At 46.1% G+C, this 19,859-nt stretch overlaps 1 protein-coding gene across 1 annotated transcript in view; it reads left to right on the top strand.

Annotated features, from left to right (window-relative positions):
• Nucleotides 1–3,501: 3,501 nt before the first annotated feature.
• The window catches only part of CLCN1 (chloride voltage-gated channel 1), a 150,293-nt gene continuing 133,935 nt past the window's right edge, over nt 3,502–19,859 (top strand). The window contains exon 1 of the mRNA XM_050943358.1: nt 3,502–4,149. Within this exon, the coding sequence (XP_050799315.1) occupies nt 4,051–4,149 (99 nt within the window). The 5' untranslated portion in view covers nt 3,502–4,050. The remainder of the gene's footprint in view (nt 4,150–19,859) is intronic.

The following is a 19,859-nucleotide window of genomic DNA, read 5'->3' as shown; positions in this document are numbered from 1 at the left end:
GGACTGCAGACTTCCTTACAGCAGTGATCAGCCTGAGTGTGGGTATGCCTGGTAGGGTGTGAATGGAATCGGGTCCTGGAAAATCTCCCACAAGGGTGAGGGTAGTATCCTGTGTTCAGAGCACCTGCCATTAAAGCTGTGAGTTTGTTTATAAGAATTAGCCACACCAAGGAAAGAATAAGGCAGAGGGTTTTTTAATCATCTCTTTCCTCGAGGCCACCCACTCCACTGAATTTCACAGAAATCGGCATCACAAAGGTTCCCCTGAGTGACATCTCCTTGTCCCATACTCTTGGGTTGCAAAAACACTATGTGTGGGGGAAAAAGTGCAGTACCCATGGGAAGCCACACAGTGGCTGCAGAGATGCATGCATAGAAGGCTGAGGGGGATAAAACCCAGTCCCATTACCAGTGAAAGAGAATACAATCTTCTATAGAGAGTCATTTCTCTGACTGGTTTCAGAGTAGCAGCTGTGTTAGTCTGTATCCCATGAAAGCTTATGCTGAAATAAATTTGTTCGTCTCTAAGGTGCCAAAAGTACTCCATTTCTGTGATTAAGCCCCAAAGAGTTTATAAACAAACTGAAGATAAGTCAAGGAGCCATTTCCTCCCATCTCCCTCAAAAACACCCATCACTGTCTCCTCTGCTGTCTGTTCCCCTCATTGTACTTCCCTGCCTCATTGTCCAGAATTTGTGAAGAAATCTGTGAGTGAAGTACAAGAGAAGAATTATTAAAATCCAGCAGTGTAGAAGGTAACTGGAGAACTGTAGAAGATGCAGTAGTAGGCACCCAGTGTTATATTCCTCTGGCTGTTCCTGTTGCTTGCATTCTTCATTTTCAAAGTGCCTTAATAAGCAACTGTGAAGATTTGATTTTAAAAAACAAACAAAAAAAACCCTAAAAGGATCACTTAAGGCTTTCAGGGAAAAGAAGACACACAAAAAGTTAATGCTAGCCAAAGGGCTATAAGGCTTTTACAAATCTATCAGTTGGATAGTTTCTGTCCATCTGTACATCTTCCATTGTCCATCTGTGCTGCTACCAGTCCTTTAAAGCAACCTTGAGCTGCACTTTTTTCACAAACTACTGCTGGTGCCTGAATGCACCAGGCTTTAGGGTGATGCTACACTGTCTACAGGGGTAGGGTAGCTCAGTGATTTGAGCATTGGCCTGCTAAACCTAGGATTGTGAGTTCAATCCTTGAGGGGGCCATTTGGGGATTTAGTTGGTGCTGGTCCTACTTTGAGCAGGGGGTTGGACTAGATGGCCTCCTGAGGTCCCTTCCAACCCTGATATGCTATGATTTATCATCTGCCCAAGGGTCAAAGTATATATTGCATGCTTACTGCACAACAGGTAATGAATGGGATAATAGTGGGCACTGTTAAGGAAAATATTTACCATTTGTCTTCTGTTTTTCCCAGAAACTCTGATCTTAATTTGGAAAATGAATTAAATTCAGCTTGGAAAGCAACATTTGCATGGGTTGAAATCTGGCAGAAGAACAAAGACATGTTGCACTGGGAAAGTATCTAGGCGTGGATCTCATCTGTTCTTATTTATGATCTTTGGTAATAATCTGGAAGAGAAGACAAGCGGTATGTTAATGATGCTCACAGGTGAGGCTAAAGTGGAAGGAATTACAATCAGCACCGAGGTCATGGAAATAATTAAAGCAACCTATAGAGATTAGAAAAATAGGATAAAAATGTTTTAACTTGGGAAAAATTCAGTCCAGACAAAATACAATTATTTAACAGTAGGGAGAAACCTGGGAAGCACTAAGCCTGTGGAGCATTCAATGTAGTAGAGAACAGCAACTTGATTATTCATCTTCAAAATGGGATATGGTAGGACATAAAGGCCACTGTGGTTTGGGGCCATACATGCAGAGCAGGGAGCTGGAGTTTTTCAAAAGATAGCAGTGGTGAGATCAGACCTAGAGCCTGCATTCCATTCTGGGCACCTACTTACCAAAGTGCAGGGTTTTCAGAACCACAAAAGTGACTGGGGATGTGGAGGATGTGACTATTCGTTGTTATTTCTGTGCACCCAAAACTGGGAGGTGCCTCAACAAAACAAGGGACCCAGAGAAGCCTGCAATCTAAATTTGACATGAAACAAGCACGAGGCTCCCACAAGCCTCCCAACAGACAAATGGCAGAGAGGAAGGCATGTGGGTAACAATAGTAAGGTTGCCTAGTAAGGCATTTACGTTTCCAGATGGTTTCATTAAATTAGTTTATCTACAATGAGTTATAAAAGTTTCTACTTGTGGACATGATGAAAAAAATTGTTTTTTGGAAGAAAGAAGGAAATGAGAAATACAAGAGCTGTAGTAAACCTAGGTTGACTAAATGATGGGTATGAAGGTGGTAGCGTGAAATGATTACTGGCTACAAGAGTGTAAACATCGAGGGTGAAGAACAAATGCTCTGGGGGGTGGGTGGGCTAAGGGATAGAACCAGGAGTAATAGGAAATAATTAAAAAACCCCAAACCCTACACTGAATGTGAGGGCATCTATGTGCACAGTGAGATTTGAACATAGAATAGTCTGCCACGGGTTGCTGTAGCAGTCTTGTCATCTGGGACATTTAAAATGCACAAAGCTGTACTAGGGCCTGTGCTGTAGGGAATAATCCTGCACAGGCCCCAACAGACGAGGGTACAGATCCTCAAAGGTATATAGGTGCCTAACTGCCATTTATATCATTGGGAGGTGGGTACATAGATACCTTTTAAGCCTCTGGGCCTAGATGACACAGTTTCCCTCTATCTAGTTTGGATGATTCTTAGGGCTTGGCTACACTGGAGAGTTGCAGCGCTGGTGAGGGGGTTACAGCGCTGCAACTCAAGATGTGGCCACACTTGCAAAGCACAGCCAGCGCTGCAACTCCCTGGTTGCAGCGCTGGCTGTACACCTGGTCTGCCTCGGGTGTAGCGATTCCAGCGCTGGTGATGCAGCGCTGGTCAGCAAGTGTGGACACCACCAGCGCTTATATTGGCCTCCGGGGTAAAAGGAGGTATCCCAGAATTCCTGTCCACAACAAACCAGAAGAATGGCTGAACTCCGATCTCCCCGTAGCTACTTGCTAAAAAACAAACACAGCTGCTCTGTGCTCCAGCGAGCGAGCCAGCGAAGGCAGGAGAATTGCTTTGGAATGTTCAAAGCTGTTTGCTTGAGGAGGAGGGGGGAGGGGTAATGTTGAGCAACTGTTTATGTGGTCTGACGGCTATTTAGGAGTGCATAATTAGCATTTAGTGAATAAGAGACAGGTGGGGGAAAGGTCAAAACCTTTAAAATGATTGAAGGTAGGCACTGTGTATCTTCCAGTCCTTACAACTTGCAAGGCAGGGAGCTGAGAACAGTGTCAGCTCCAAAAATCCACTCTTTCTGTCTCCCCCACGCTCCCTGTCACATTCCACCTCACCCCCCTCTTTTGAAAAGCACATTGCAGCCACTTGAATGCTGGGATAGCTGCCCACAATGCACCACTCCCAACAGCGCTGCAAATGCTGCAAATGTGGCCACACTGCAGCGCTGGTAGCTGTCAGTGTGGCCACACTGCAGCGCTGGCCCTACACAGCTGTACGAACACAGCTGTAACTACCAGCGCTGCAGAACTGTAAGTGTAGCCATGGCCTTAGCTTCCATCCCCTCCAATTTTAATCTTCCTCTCCGCCAGCCTCCAAGTGCCATCAAGCCCCTTCTGCCCCAAGAACCTGCCATTCAATCACCCCTCCTTGTCTCTGGCCTTGGATGGAGAAGCAACACTGTCTCAGCAGGGAGACAGAAATCTTATCACCTTTTAATTTACTGAGCTGTCCCAGTGCCAGTGCAGCAGGGACAGATATTAGAGCAGAGAAGCGGCTGCTGTGTCAGTATGGACAGAGTGGGGGGTCTCTGGTTACACTCTCCCTCTCTCTCCCCTCCCCACCCCTAACCTTCACTCTCAGGTTCTCTGGACTCTTAGCTGGAGCACTCCGACTCCCTTCTCTGTTCTTTCCCATTCCGTAATCCTGCAGTGGGGAGGTAGAAGGGCAGATGCCTCCCCGCATACCTTCCCCTCCCCAATATTTTTTCATTCTGGATATGACTGGGGACACCCCTCCGAAAAAGGCATTTCAATACCAGCAGACTCTGGTGAGTATGACACCTGCACGACTCCTCTCTTCCATTCCATTTCTCTGTCTCCTCCTATCTGAGCCCCCAGATAACCAGCAGAACAGCCCTGCAGGAGGCAATCTCTGTTCCCTTCTCTTCTGGTTAGCTGGATAACATTTCACAAGGCCATGCATGGGAGCCACAGGGAATCTTAAAGCTTGCTGCCTCCAAACTCCAGTTCTTCTGGAATAGTTTCTCCAGTTCTTCCCTCTCCCCAAATCCCCCTGAAGGAGAGCACTTCCCAAGCTCGCTCTAGGAGGGGAGAGGATTGTGCTTTTTAGGACAATTGCTCCCTCTTGCATTCAAGGGGTAAATCACTCATTTAGCCCCAGCCCTCTTTCCTTATTCCCCCAAGGAAGAACTTGGAGGGGGTTTGCCTGGGCCAGTGACCCCAGAAGCATATCCCCTCAGGATGAGGCCACATTCTCTCACAATGAGGGAGAGGGAAATGGTATTTCCCAATGTGCTGTGAACTGGCACTACTGAAGTTGGAGAAGGACAGGAAAGGAATGCCTGGGAGGTTGGACCAGTGCCTCTAGGGGTGAGTGCTCTGCACTGCTGCATGGGAAACCCAGCTGCCAGTCCCCAAACTGAGCTTTTGCTCCCCTGGGAGAGCTGCAGACTGCCACAGAGGTCAGTGTCCTGCCCTGCCCTGTTATACTCATCCTAAGGAGTTAATGCCCTTTCCTATCCTTCATAATGGGTGTCCTAGGGGGCAACTGCCCTGCATAGTCCTTTTTTATGGACACCTTTGAGGGTTAGTGCTCTGCCCTGTGATACAGGTGCCCTTGGGTCAGTCATATAAACTACTGTGTGTTATGTGCACCTTAGAGGTCAGTGACCTACACTGTCTAGTGTTATGGGTGCTGCAGAGGTCAGTGTCCTGCAGTGCTGTGTGTTATGGGGCCTGTGGGATTGGCCCCTTGCAGTGCTATGTGTTATAGGGTCCAAGGGGTCTGTTCCCTGCAGTACTGTGTGTTACAGGGCCCGAGGGGTCAGTGCCTTGCAGTGCTGTGTGTTGTGGGGCCTGAGGGGTCAGTCCTCTGCAGTGCTGTGTATTAGACTCTAAGGGTCAGTGTTTAGTAGGAAAATTGGGGTCCCTTGTGCTCCCCAGTCTCTTACTCCCCAGGCTGTCAGAGGAAGAGGTATTCATCTGCACTGCAGTGGAGAAATCCTGTCTTTGACTATTGGAGGAAGAGGAGTATCCTCCCATCCAGACTGACTAGGGAATAATGCAGATGGAATCCTAGCCCTCTGGATGGTGGTGGCTGAGTGGCACTCAGACCTACTGGGTATGTGTTATACAGTACAGCAATAGAAGAGGTGCTGGGCGGAGGCTATCAGGCTGAACTGCATCCGATCTGATGGGAAAGCAATATCTAATACTTTTCATCTGAGTGCAGCAAGCGAGCACTGCCCTGTCCTGAGGCCCAGTTCCATCCAGGTCAGTGAGAAGCTGTGTTAATTTTAGGGTCAGCCACACCACTTTCTCCTCTGAAAACTTGATTTCAAATCCTGATTTAAGTGACTTAAGGCTTTGGTTCCTATTTATGCAATTTACAAATGTACTGAATAAATTCACACCGTTCTGCTCAAACAGTCAAGGGCTGGAATGGTGAAAGTGCTGCATATCAGTACTGAGGGCATCAGCAGAGCTGGAGGGAGCCCATGATTATTATTAATTATTTCCATGACCTCGGTGCTATAGCAGGTTGTGTGCATTGGTTAAGCTTTCATGGGGCCAAGTCTAGAAGAACAAGACGTACTGAGTGGGTCAGGAGGACTGAATTATTAGCAGAGTTGGGTGGAGAGTGTAGGACTAAAATAGCAGGTCAGAACTGAGGTTTCTTGGTGGAGCGGTTGGGAGAAGCCCAGGACTGGAATAGCAGGGGGCGCTGAACATTAGCATCAAGTTATGGTGATAAAAATCTCTGGGTTTGAGGACGATATCTGGGAGAACTGTGATTAAGATTAATAGATTTATAGATTATAAAACCAGAATGGACTGCTGAGATCATCTAGTCAAGCCTCCTGTGTAACACAGGACTGAATTAATTCCTGTTTGAACTAGAGCATGTGCCTTAGAAAAACAGCCAATCTCGCTTTTAAAATTGCCAGTGATGAAAATTCACTACAACTCTTATACTATTCCGATTGTTAATTACCTCATTGTTAAAAATTTACACATTATTTCCTGTCTGAATTTGTTTACCTTCAACTTCCAACCATTGGACCTTTTTGTACCTTCTCTGCTAGATTGAAGAGCCTTTATCATAATTTTGTTCCCAATACAGGTACTTATAAACTGTTATCAAGTCATCCCTTAACCTTCTCTTTATTAAACTAAACAGACTGAGCTCCTTGAGTCTATCGCTATAAGATGTGTTTTCCAAACTTTTAATTATTCTCATGGCTCTTCTCTGAACCTTCTCCAATTTACCAATATTCTTCTTGAACTGTGGACAGGGCACAGTATTTGAGTAGCAATCACATCAGTGCGATATACAAATCCTCCATACTACTACTCAAGATTCCCTTGCTTACGTGTACAAGGATCATATTAATTCTTTTGGTCACAGCATTGCAGCTGGTTATTCAACATAACCTCCAAATCTTTTTCTGAGTCACTGTTTCCCAGGATAGGGTCCCCCTTTCTGTAGGTATGGATTATGTTCTTACATGTATAACTTTGCATTTGGCTATATTAAAATGCATATTGTTTTCTTATGCCCAATTTACCAAGCTATCCACATTGCTCCATATCAATGACCTGTCCTCTTTAGTTTTTACCACTTACCCAATCTTTGTGTCATCTGCAAACTTTTTTTCTTCCAGGTCATTGACAAGCATGTTGAATAGCACAGGGACAAGAGCCAATCCCTGTGAGACCCCATGAGAAACACACCTACTTGATGATGATTCCCCATGTAGAATGACATTCTGAGACCTATCAGTTAGACAATTTTTAATCTATTTAATGTGTGCCATGTTAATTTTGTATCATGTTAGTTTTTAAATTAAAATGTCAAGAAATACCAAGTCAAATGTCTTACAGAAGTTTAAGTATATTACATCAACACTGTTACCCTTATCAACCAAACTTGTAATCTCATCAAAAACAAATAAGAAGTTAGTCAAGATTTATTTTTCATAAATCCATGTTGACTGGAATTAATTATATTATCCTCCTTTAATTCTTCATTAATCCAGTCCCATATCAGCTATTCAGCTGTTTTGCCTGGGATCAATATCAGGCTGACAAGCCTATAATTACCCAGGACAACCATTTACTCATTTTATATATTGGCATATTAGCTTTCTTGCAGTCTTCTTGCTGCATTGGAGGAGCTCAGTGAGTTATAGCAAATATTGCAGAATTGAGTGGCAATGGCAGAGCTGGAAAAAAATGTACTAACATACCTTATTCTTTTCATGTAGCACAACTGGTGGGTGGGATTGAAATAGCTGAGAGTGCTGCGGGTCAGAACTGAAGTGCATCAGCAGTACTGAGTGTATGTGTGTATGTATGTACCTCAGGACTTGAACAGCAGTGGGGGCTGCAAATCAAGACTGACATGCACTGCTAGAGCTCAGATGAACCCGGAAACTGGAAGTATAAAGGGGCTCCAGATCATGACAGTAGCACTAGCAGAACTGTGTAAGAGGACAAGGCTTAACTATAAGGGGATGCTGCATGTTTCAGTCAAGGTATATTGGCAGGAGCTGCATGTCATCGCAAAACTGGAATTGCAAGGGGTGCTGGAAGTAAGAGATGGAATGACAATTGTCTGTAAATGTCAGATGATGCTCTGAGGAGAAGCACAGCTAATTAATAGCTATGTGAACAAGAATGATGCAGTGTTCATATACTTAAACTACGCATGTGATCCAGCTCAACTATGCCAAGATTGCTGCTGGCACTTAATAACAATAATGAAAGCCCAGACCAATTATTTTCAAAACTATAATTCTGCCTATAAAAGATGTATAAAACAATCACAACCCTCCCAAGCATTAATAATTCATTAAAATAGTCTCAAATGTAAATTGTAACCAAACAAACCACTCCCCAAAGCACTCTTTACATTTGAACACAGGTGCTTGTTACACCCCCCCTCCATCCCCCACCCCAGTTCAGATTCTAGACCCTAAGACTAGGGTTTCTCGACACTATGGTGGTAGTAATAAATAAAATATAGCATTGTAGAACCCTATCTCCACTCCCAGAATTGTTTCTCTGAAATTTCATCATTACTCTTCAATGTCTCTGTCACAGTTTGGTCCACTACAGCAGTGGAGAGATAACAGTCTGTTGCAAGTGGACCCAATCATTGGGACCCACCTGCTTATAAGCCAGCTGGGTCTGGGCAAAGAAATAGATTAATAGATTCCAAGGCCAAAAAAGAACCATTGTGATAATCTAGTTTGACCTTTTATATAGCACAGACCAAAGAACTCCCCAAAAATAATTCCTAGAGCAGATCTTTTAGAAAAACATCCAATCTTGATTTTAAAATTGTCAGTGATATAGAATCCACTACACTCCTTGGTAAATTGTTCCAATGATTAATTGCTCTCACTGTTAAAAATGTACACCTTATTTCCAGTTTGAATTTGTCTAGCTTTAGCTGAGCAAGATAATGGGCTGACTGATAATGAAACTCAATAAAGAATTAAAGAAGAGTAATATAATTATTGCCAATCAATATAGTTTATAGAAAATAGATCCTGTCAAACTAACTTGATATCTTTTTTAGTGAGATTACGAGTTTGGTTGATTACAATGAAGTGTCTCGTATTGTCTATTCAGCATATGACACAGAAAGGAGGCTGTAATACAAAATTGAGCTTACAATACAAAATGGAGTTCACAGTTTGATTCAGATGTTCCCAATTCCGTCACAGCTGCCACTTGAATTTTAATTAGAATCATAGAACCATAGGGTTAGAAGGGACTGCAGGGATCATCTAGTCTAACCACCTGCCAAGATGTAGGATTTGTTGTGTCTAAACCATCCAAGACAGATGGCTATCCAGCCTCCTTTTGAAAACGTCCAATGAAGGAGCTTCCACAACCTCCCTAGGCAGTCTGTTCCATTGTCCTACTGTTCCAACAGTTAGTAAATTTTTCCTGAGATTTAATCTAAATCTGCCATGCTGTAGTCTGAACCCATTGCCTCTTGTCCTGCACTCTGTGGCAAGAGAGAACAACTTTTCTTCATCTTTTTAGAGATGCTTGATTTGCTTCTGGATATGCTGAGGGAGCTTTGGGCAATGACATGTAAACTGGACTTTCACCCCTCTCAGCAGGTGAAGCTCTGCCAAGAGGTACTGTGTCTGTTATCAGAGGAGGCTGTCAATGCCTTTCTATGGAAATGCAAGGACTGAGCATTTCTTAAATAAATGGGTGTTTGGCTCTTGTTCAAGAAACCAGTTCTTGTAATGGACTTGCCAATTATCACCCAGTGTTCAGTCTTCGTTTCCTGAAGACAGCTTTGGTGGTGGCTGGAGTCTCCTTATGCTTTTCTGACCATGGTTGCAGGCTGTGTGCTGGTTTCAGTGAAAGTAATCTCCTAGGAGTGAAGAACAAATGTCCATGGTGAAATGTTTAAATTCAAAGATTTTGAAGTCATAAGGTTTAGGCTGATCATCTAATCTGACCTCTTGCGTAATACAGGTTATATAATTTCTTCCAGTAGTTCCTACATCAAGCCCATAATTTCATAGATTATTAGGGTTGGAAGGGACCTCAGAAGGTCATCTAGTCCAACCCCCTGCTCAAAGCAGGACTAATCCCCAAATGGCCCCCTTCAAGGACTGAGCTCACAACCCTAAGTTTAGCAGGCCAATGCTCAAACCACTGAGCTATCCCTCCCCCAAGTTGCTCATTGTACAAGAGCATACCTTTTTAGAAAAACATTTAATCCTGGTTTAAAGGCTTAAGATAGTGGAGAATCCACTATATCCTCTCATAGATCTATCAGCTGCTTTGTTACCATTAACTACAAGGTATTGGTGATACATCTGCAGCCCATAGCAGGATTAGACCAAGTTGCTCTTGAGTAACTCTATTCTTTCCTTTCTGAGATCTCCCAGAGTGTAGTATTGGGTGATTCCTTACCTGCTCCTAGGTCTTTCTCATGGCTGGTTCAATAGGGTCTTATTATTATTCAACATGTACATTTGCTAGCATGATGGAAGGCCTATTTACATATAAAGTCAAGGGAGGGATGTGAAGTCAGCAGAAGGCAGGGCACTGGAGAATAAGCCACAGGGTGAGAGGTGGTATTCTGACTCTGGGGACAAACAGTGAACTTTGGGGGACGTAAGAAGAAGGCAAGGAATATACTCCTTGATCCTGCACCTAGGAAGTAAATAGACAGCATGTTTACATTCATGAAAATGGGATGTCAACCAGACTCGGTTGGAAACACTGCAGAGGACATTTGGAGTGAGATAAACTGATTTAAACTAGAGTTTAGCCTGTTAAGTTATAAAATGTGATATAACTTTGTTTTATATATAACCTGTTGTTTCCATTAGCCTTACTCACTATTTCTTAAATCTTGATATTTGATGATAAACTTAAGAGTGTTTTCACAATACATATAACCCATGGCTGTGCTGTTAAGCTAGGTGTTGACCCTGAGTACAATCATACAAGGTGGAGTGAACACTGTTCCTTTGGGACAGCAGACCTGGGAAGTCTGTGAGTGTTCAATGGATAAGGGACTGGACGCTACAGGGGATCCCTTCAAAGGGACTCAGGGACTGGGATGCACCTATTTGTTAACCTGCAAGGCAAAGTAAGGGCGGCATGTCCCAGAGAAGATGGTTTGGGTGGTTCACCCACTGGAGGTGCCTAGGAGCCAGTTAAGCTCAAATAAGTCTCCCTCTGAATGGAAGCAGGGAGGCAATTATGTGACTCAAGGTCCTGGGTATCTCAAAAATTGTCACAGAACCCTTCGGGAGATATTGAGGCTTTGTGAGCAGTGGTGCCTTTGCTATGCAGCTAACACCTGTCTGAACATCTCTGTTTTAGCAGCATCAGCTGGTGCAGTTATTTATTTCTATAGTACTATAAACATGTTTACAGACAAATAGAAAATGATGCCACTACCCCCAAGGTGTCTGTAATTTTGACTCAGTACCCAGCAGCTGTCTGTGACTAGGCTTGTTAAATGGAGGACACCTAACCCAGATGAGACTGAGGTGATTCTTGTAGATTTGAATGAGGTGCAAAGGGGAGAAATGGTAGAGATTACATCAATCCCCTGGATTTAAGGGAGTTTACTCAGGTTGGCAACTCAGGAGCTCCTCAGCCATTCTGGATGTACAAAGAAGCAAGAGGCAGGGACCTTTTTTTTTTTTCATCTGAACTTGGCTGGAAAGTTTGCTGTCTTTTCTTTTGGATATGCACCTTCCCCAGTGATCCCTGCCTTTGTCATCTCAAGGCTGCTATGTCTTAAAACTGTAGCTGATGCAGAATGTGGCTGTCCATGTTTTAAACTATATTTTTTCCATGGAGCATTTCACCACCTCTTGTGATTCCAAGCAAGAGCAGTATTCATTTTCTTCCACTGTCAGTGTAATGAATACATGCACTGTAGACAGCAGACACAGCTATTATATAAATTGCTCAACACACCCGTGGAGAGCTAAGACTAGACGTAGAGCTCCAAAGTCTAGCCTCTGCCACTTGGGCTATGGGAGAGCTTCTTTAGCTGTAAATAGCAAATGGTTAGAAATACTCAGACAGCTACTCGAGGGAGACTCTAAGCCAATGTATTACAGACTCCCCGTTAGACAAGTTTATCCCAGTGTCTGAAGTCTATAGGAAGTTCTGTCCCATCTGGGTTATATTATCATTTTGTAACAAATGATGGCTGCACACACCTACAAACACTGAGGGATCAAACACAGGACACTTAGCACCAAAAACATAAGATCATGCCACTTATAATAAAAGAATAAGGGACAGATTTTCAGAGGTATGTAGCCACCTGGAGATGCCTGCTGGGATTGTCACAAAAACCCAAGCAGGTTAGCTACCTAACTCCCATTGAAATCAGTGGGCATACAGCACCTAGCCTGCTTAGGCCTTGTCTACACTGGCAAGTTTCTGCACAATAAAGCAGCTTTCTGTGCTGTAACTCCTGAGGCGTACATACTGCCAAGTCACGTAGTGTGCAGAAACTGCACCATTGCAGCACTGTAAAAAACCCACCCCGATGAGAGGCATACAGCTTTCTGCACCAGTGCTGCAGTGCCCGTGTAGGCACCGTGGTCTATTACAGCGCCGCAGTTGGCCTCTGGGAGGTGTCACACAATGCCTTTTCTCACCTCTCTGGTCATCCATTTGACCTCTACTGCCCTGCCCTCAGGTGACCAACCGTCATCCCCACCCTGTAAATTCCTTTGGAATTTTGAAAATCCCCTTCCTGTTTGCTCAGTGACGCCTGCAGTGTTCTCAGCACATCTTTCCAGGTGACCAGGCCTGCTCCATGCACCAGGTGATCCCCTGCTAGAAGCAATGCCGAGCTGCTGGACCGCATCAGCATTTGGGGAGAGGAAGCTGTTCAGTCCCAGCTGTGTTCCAACCATAGGGACTATGAAACCTATGGACAGATTTCACAATGCATGACAGAAAGAGGCCATGACCAGGACACATTACAGTGCACATTCAAAGTGAAGGAGCTGCGGAACACCTACCGCAAGGCATGGGAGGCAAACCACCACTCTGGTGCTGCACCCATGAGCTGCTGGTTCTACAAATAGCTGGACCCGATCCTCGGTGGTGACCCCATGTCCACTGCGAAAGTCACTGTGGATACTTTAGGGCTCGCGTGCCAGTCAAGAGTGAACCAAGCCAGGAGAAGGAAATCTTGGATGAGGATGTGGAGCAGGTGTGGGACTCAGAGGCAGAGGATGACTTGGAGGTCAGAGATGTATGCAGCCAGGAGCTCCTTTCTGTTCTGTCATAGCTGTCGGATGTTGGTGAAGCACAAACAGGAGAGGAGGTAAGTGGATTTGATTTTGGGAATCGCTGAAGTGAGTTGTTGTGGGGCAGGAGGGTTGCAGAAACAGAGGCTGCTCTATGTATTTTGCTGTCCCAAGCACGGCAGTCAGGCGGCTTTTGGCAGCACGACTGCGGGAGGTCCGCTGATAACACAGATTCGGTGGCATGCCTGCGGGAGGTCCCATGGTCCCACGCCTTCAGCGTACCCGCCACCGAATTGCTGCCGAAACTGCGGGACCAGCAGACCTCCCACAGGCGCGCTGCCAAAGGCAGCCTGACTGCCACCCTCATGGCGATGAGCAGACTGCCCCCCCCCCGCAGCTTGCCGCCTCAGACACGTGCTTGCTGGGCTGGTGCCTGGAGCCACCCCTGTACAGAAAGCAGGCTTGTGTCTGTATGATGTGCATACCATCGCATGCCTAGTCTGAGCGGTGGAACAGGCTGTTGATTGGCTCCCTCATTTCATGAGAATCTGCCTCAGAGTTATCCAGGAAACTCTCGTGGAGATACTGGGCAATCTGCTGCAGTGCAGGTTCTTCGGCAGAGCTGCTTTGTTTCTTGCCCATTAACAGTAACTTTCCTGCACCACTCTGCCTCCACTGTGGGGGGAACCATTGCTGCACACAGGCGAGCCGCATAAGGGCCAGGGTGGAAGCTGCAGTCTTGGAGAAGACCCTCCCTTGATTCCCTGCTCACCTTCAGCAGCAAGATATCTTCCATAATGAACACAGCCTGTGGAAAGTGTGCGGACAGGAATGATTATAAGACCCCCTGCTACAGTGCTGGCTCTCCCCAAAAGCCATGTGCCCAGTGTACAGCAGGATCCAGGAAGACTGATTTCCCCGGCCCCTGTGGCTACTCACCATTTTGGGGGTCTTGTGGATCATGTGTGCTTGCCTGAGGTGAGCAAGTTAGTGACAGGTATGTGAATAGTGGCTATGTTTTAAATGACTGAAGCAGTGTTCTGTGCGTTGCAAACAATATTGATACTGTAAAATGTTGCAGTTTGGCTTCACAGAGATGATTTTGGGAGCCCAGCCTCCCTCTTTGTTATTGTATCAGAGGGGTAGCCGTGTTAGTCTGGATCTGTAAAAGCAGCAAAGAATCCTGTGGCACCTTATAGACTAACAGACGTTTTGGAGCATGAGCTTTCGTGGGTGAATACCCACTTCTTCTTTGTTATTGGTGGCTGTCTGGCTGAGCATAATTAGAAAGCGGCCATGAAGAACTAAGGAGGACTTTCTGCATGAGGTTATGATGACACTCCACGGCCGAAAAACAGGAATTGAAGGAGTGGCAGAACAGCTAGAAGAGGGACCAAAAGGAAAATGCTGCGCACCAGAATGAAGCCATGGAGTAGCTCTTACATGTTATGGAGGGCCAAGCAGACATGCTCCAAGCGATACTAACACTGCAAACTGAGCAGCTCCGTGCCCGCCCTCCCCTGCAGCCACTGTCGCAAAACTCTTTCCCATGTGTCCCCCCAGACACCACCAACACACTCTTATCAACCTCCTAGCTCCAGTCTATACCCACGGCATTCCACTCCTCCCCCATCACAATCCAGCACTGTGGACTCCCAGTACCCACTGCACTCAACACCCATCCCTCTGCAGTTTAGCCCTGTTGAAGTACAGTACTCTCTGCACGGTACTCCAAAAGGAGGTTAGATATGATCCCTGAACATACACAAATCTTTAACCATCTTAGGACCCCACCTCCCCTCACTGCTGATGTGTGTTTTCGTTTGTCTCTCTCCTCCAGTTGTTGGTTTGAAAGCAATCTTTATTCTATTAATTGAAAGCAAACAGAGCCCTGCAAAGCAACAATTATCTTAAACCTTCCTATTGCTTCATCTGCACCAATCACAGTCATCTCCTAGCATTACAAGCACTGCACTCCTGAGCATAACAACAAATATTACAGAATCATAGAAGATTAGGGTTGGAAGAGACCTCAGGAGGTCATCTAGTCCAACCCCCTGCTCAAAGCAGGACCAAGACCAATTAAATCATCCCAGCCAGGGCTTTGTCAAATCAGACCTTAAAAACCTCTAAGGATGGAGGTTCCACCACCTCCCTAGGTAACCCATTCCAGTGCTTCACCACCCTCCCAGTGAAATAGTGTTTCCTAATATCCAACCTAGACCTCCCCCAAAGTCACAATCTCTTGGAATAGGATGTGATTAATGGCCCTGCACACTTCCATCAACATGAATCCAACTTTCCCATTCTGAACTGGATAGTGCCTGATCAGTAGCAATCTGGAGTAGCCAGCTTCCACAGTGCAATCACCACGTGCTTCTCCAGTGGCAGGGCAGCTCTCATTCTCATGTCCTTGTGCTGCAGGGCTGAGACGTGCTCATCACACAGTCCCGTGAATGTGGTTTTCCTTATCCGAAAGTTCTGCAGCCACTGCTCGTCATCCCAGACGTGGATGACGATGTGATCCCACCATTCAGTGCTTGTTTCCCGAGACCAAAAGCAGCGTTCTACTGTGGTCAGCACTTCCGTGAAAGCCACAAGCAATCTCATGTTGTAGCTATTACACGTGACGAGATCTATGTCATACTCCTGTTGTCTTTGTAGTTTAAGGAATAACTCCACTGCCACTCGTGACATGTTAGTCAGAGCGAGCAGCATACTGGTCAACAGTTTGGGATCCATTCCATAGGACCGAAGAGGTAGGGTGCACAGTACACAAACCGTTGAAAGATGGCACCAAATGTGGACAGAAGCACAGGGGTTGCTGAGATGTGAAGAAATGCATCATGGGGCATTGAGACAGGACCCAGGATGCCCCATGACCTCCTCTGCCTTCCCACAACTGTTAGTGGCAGAAGAGGAAGAACTGCTCTTTGGAATAGCTGCCCAGAGTGCACCACTCTGAATACCACTGCAAGTGCTGCAAGTGTGAACACACTATTGCGCAGGTAGCTGACAGCGTGAACACACAACAGCGGTTTCCCTTTAGCGCTCTCTGAGCAGCGCTATAATTACTGGCATTGTAACTCTGCCAGTGTAGACATACTCTTAGACATTTTTGAAATCGCCATTAGGCACTTATCTGTGCCTAAGGACTTGAAAATCTGGCCCTAAGGCTATGTCTACACAGCGCACATTACATCGGCACAGCTGTGCCACTACAGCCATGCTGGTGTATGGTACGCAGTGTAGCCCCTCTTTGTCGGCAGGAGAGAGCTCTCCCACTGACAAAATAAAACCCAACTAGGGGTGGTAGCTTTGTCGGCGAGAGATTGTCTCCTGCCGACGTAGCGTTGTCCACAGCAGTGCTTTTTGTTGGTAAAACTTTTGTCGGTCAGGGTTTTTTTTTTTTTTTGACACCTCCAGCTGACAAAAATTTTACCAATGAAAGTGAAGTGTAGACAAGTGTTAATCACTTAGCTGTAAGTTCAAGTCTTTTATCCTGAGAGGGAGTTGTGATTGCATGTGCTAAGCAGTGTTTCTCCTGCACATTGCAGACACACATGCAAATAGCTGTTGCAGCCCATGGCCGTGATGGATACATGTTGATTTCAAACTTTGCTGCTGGAAGTATCCTCCTGTGAAGTCCCAGACAATGTTAACCATTCAGATTGGGCTTCAGTAGTCAACAAATATTACACCATTTCTTGGGAAGCGAATACTGTATTGAGCAAACCAGTTTCAGTTCTAACTTCATTTTCAGTTGCATTTCACTAGCTGAAAAATTTTCCTTGTTGCTAAAATTTATCATCAGCTAAAAAGCAGATTTAGAAAAAAATTAAGGAAATCTCATTGTTAATGATTTGCATGAGACTGAAGAACAACTCAAACCTGTGTCCGACCCTCCCTCATGCCTTCTCTGCCTCAAAGCTTTCCCTTCCCAGCTCTCCCAGTTCTCCTCCCTCACCACATCCTTCTCTCCCCTTTTCTCAGTGCGTCCTACTCTCTCTCTCTTCCTTTTTCCAAGTGCCACGGTTACATTCCTCTGCTTCCTCATTCTCTATCTCCAGCATAATGATAACACAGAGTTTTCCAGTTATGACTTTAACATGGCAGGTTATGTCCAGGCAGGAGCAATCACAGTGGGATTTCCCCCAAAAGACCAATTAGGAAAATGATCTAAAGGAGTATGTGACTCTGAAAGAAGAGGAGGAATTCCCCTTCCTACCTCTTTCTGAGTACTCTCAAGGAGGGTGATTCATCCCCCTGCCTCCAAGAGAAACTTGGTAAGAGCAAATATTTTGCCTTTGGGATGCACCAGGTGGGATGGCTTTTTTAAAACAATGTCACAGGGGAGGGGACAGAACGAGACACCTAAAGGGGCTTTATCTCTGCAGAGGAGGGGTAGCATGTGTAGCTTCTCACCAGCTGCCTATGCCAGGGATAAGCTAAGTGGAAAGAGCCCTGATGAGCTAACTGGCCTTTTCCTGTCCTGCATTTCCCTCAGCCCTTAAAGAGACAGTTTCTGATTATGTATGGAATACACGACACAGTCAATTCAGTTCAACCTCTCTCTCTTCCCCACTTATTCTCTCTCTCCTTTTCAGCTCTTTCTTTCCCCCTGTCTTATCACGTTTTCTTTCCTCAGTTTCTCTCTTTCCCTGACCTTTCACTTCCTTCCCACCACCCCTCTCTCTCTTTCTGCCGCCTCAGTTTCTCATCCCACCTCCTCCTCCTGTCCCTCTCTCAATGGCTCCTGCCCTCAGCGGAGAGGAGGCCAGGCATTAGGTTTCACAGCTGTGATTCTCTCTGCCCTTCCCTAAGTCACTGCCATAGAATTCTGTTCTATAAATATCCCACATGACTTTGCCCCTGAGCTGTCCCAAAGAGGTGCAGGGGGGTCTGTGGGAAGCTACTTTCTCTCTGCTCCTGCCATCCCAGGACCTGTAAACCTCAAAGAGTAACATCAGAGGGAAGGCAAGAGATCCAAGGGAAGCGAGATCATGGGCGAGAGCGCTGGCAGGGGATTCCATAGCTAATTCCAGGGCCGGAGAGAATAGAACAGCCGGATGGACCTAGGGCCAACATTTCATAAAGGGAAACAAACAAAGGGTCAGTTGGGCTGTTGGCACTGCGGGGGGAAGGGGAGAGGGACCTGCTAGTGCCTCTTCCTGGTGAGATTTGAAAGGGACTCAGGCTTTCTCATCAAAAATGCTGATATGAGGGAGACATTTGCAGTTCCTCACTCTCAGTCCTGGGGTCTCCTCTTTGGGGCACTGTCTGTACTCTCTCACCTGGGGAGAACATCCCCTGCAGATGCTAAGAAAAAATATCCCCACCCCCACCCCCCATGCACACACTGTCCAGTGGTCTCATAGATTCATAGATTCTAGGTTCAGAAGGGACCAATGTGATCATCTGGTCCGACCCCCTGCACAAAGCAGGCCACAGAACCCTACCCATTCACTTCTATAACAAACCCCTAACCTATGCCTGAGTTATTGAAGTCTTCAAATTGCGGTTTGAAGACCTCAAGCTGCAGAGAATCCACCAGCAAGTGACCCATGCCCCACGCTGCAGGGGAAGGCGAAAAACCTCCCGGGCCTCTGCCAATCTGCCCCGGAGGAAAATATGGTGATCAGCTAAACCCTGAGCATGTGGGCAAGACTCACCAGCCAGCACTCAGAAAAGAGTTCTCTGCAGTAACTCAGATTCCATCCCATCCAGCATCCCATTACCCTCTGCATTGTCAGCATGTCCCAGGCTACAGTCTCATCCCCCACACTCTCATTACTGGGATCCATGAGCTGATAGCAGCCCTCACCCTGGGACAAAGGAAACAAGAAGGGCCAGATCCTCAAAGGAGTGGAATTTGGGTACCGAAATAACTTTGAGGATCTGGCTTTCCTTCCCTGCAGACTCAGCCCTGGGGTTTCTTCTCTAAAGCACTGTGCACTGTAAGTGCTCCGTATTGCTGGGGCCAGGGAGACACTACCGTCACTTTCTCACACAGTCCTGGGATCTCCTCTCCCCTGAGCTGTTAATCCCAGCTCCCTGACCAGTGAGAATACCTGCCCTGCACTGAGCGCCTCTGGCTCCTCCCAGCCTGGGGGACTCTGTCACAGGATCACTGAGGGAATAGAATGTTTTGTCACTTCCAAACCCCTTCTGGGAGCAGAATGTGTTTGGTGCTACTTAGTGCTCACAGAGGAGGGTAGGAGAGTGGAGAAGGGGGTACAGGTGACTGGAGTTAGTAGTAATTGACTCTCCTCTTTCCCTCCACCTCCCAAAATGGATTTCAATTTGATTAATTTTAGGCTAAGCCAGAAAGTGCTTGACATTGCCTGGCTCCAAACTGGGGCAGGTCAGAAGGTGGCATGGGTATTGAGTTCCTGCCCTGGGCAGCACCAAGCCAGGGAGGGAGACCTGGTGGAGTCATTTTTGGTTGCTAGGAGGATGGCTGACAGCAACCGGAACAACAGAATTGCAATGCTTAAAATGATCTTGGGTCTATCCCAAACTGCAAGCAGCAACTTTAGTAAAACAGAGCTTAAAGTGTATGCCTTAGCACCCCAGCTCATTGATGTATTTATTGTCGGGTCTGAAACTCTTTGCACCCCTCCTTTCCCCCCCACTCCCCAGTTTAAACACTACCAAGTCACATATGAGCCCCCAGCTGTTCCACAAGAGCCTCCCCTCAATCTTTTAGGGACTGCTGCAGGTCCCAGAGCCAGGTCTCACTCCAT

This window comes from Gopherus flavomarginatus, chromosome 1, assembly GCF_025201925.1.
Source record: "Gopherus flavomarginatus isolate rGopFla2 chromosome 1, rGopFla2.mat.asm, whole genome shotgun sequence".
Taxonomy (NCBI): Eukaryota; Metazoa; Chordata; order Testudines; family Testudinidae; genus Gopherus; species Gopherus flavomarginatus.
Note: the sequence above shows the minus strand (reverse complement) of the source record. Positions and strands in the feature narration are given on the sequence as shown.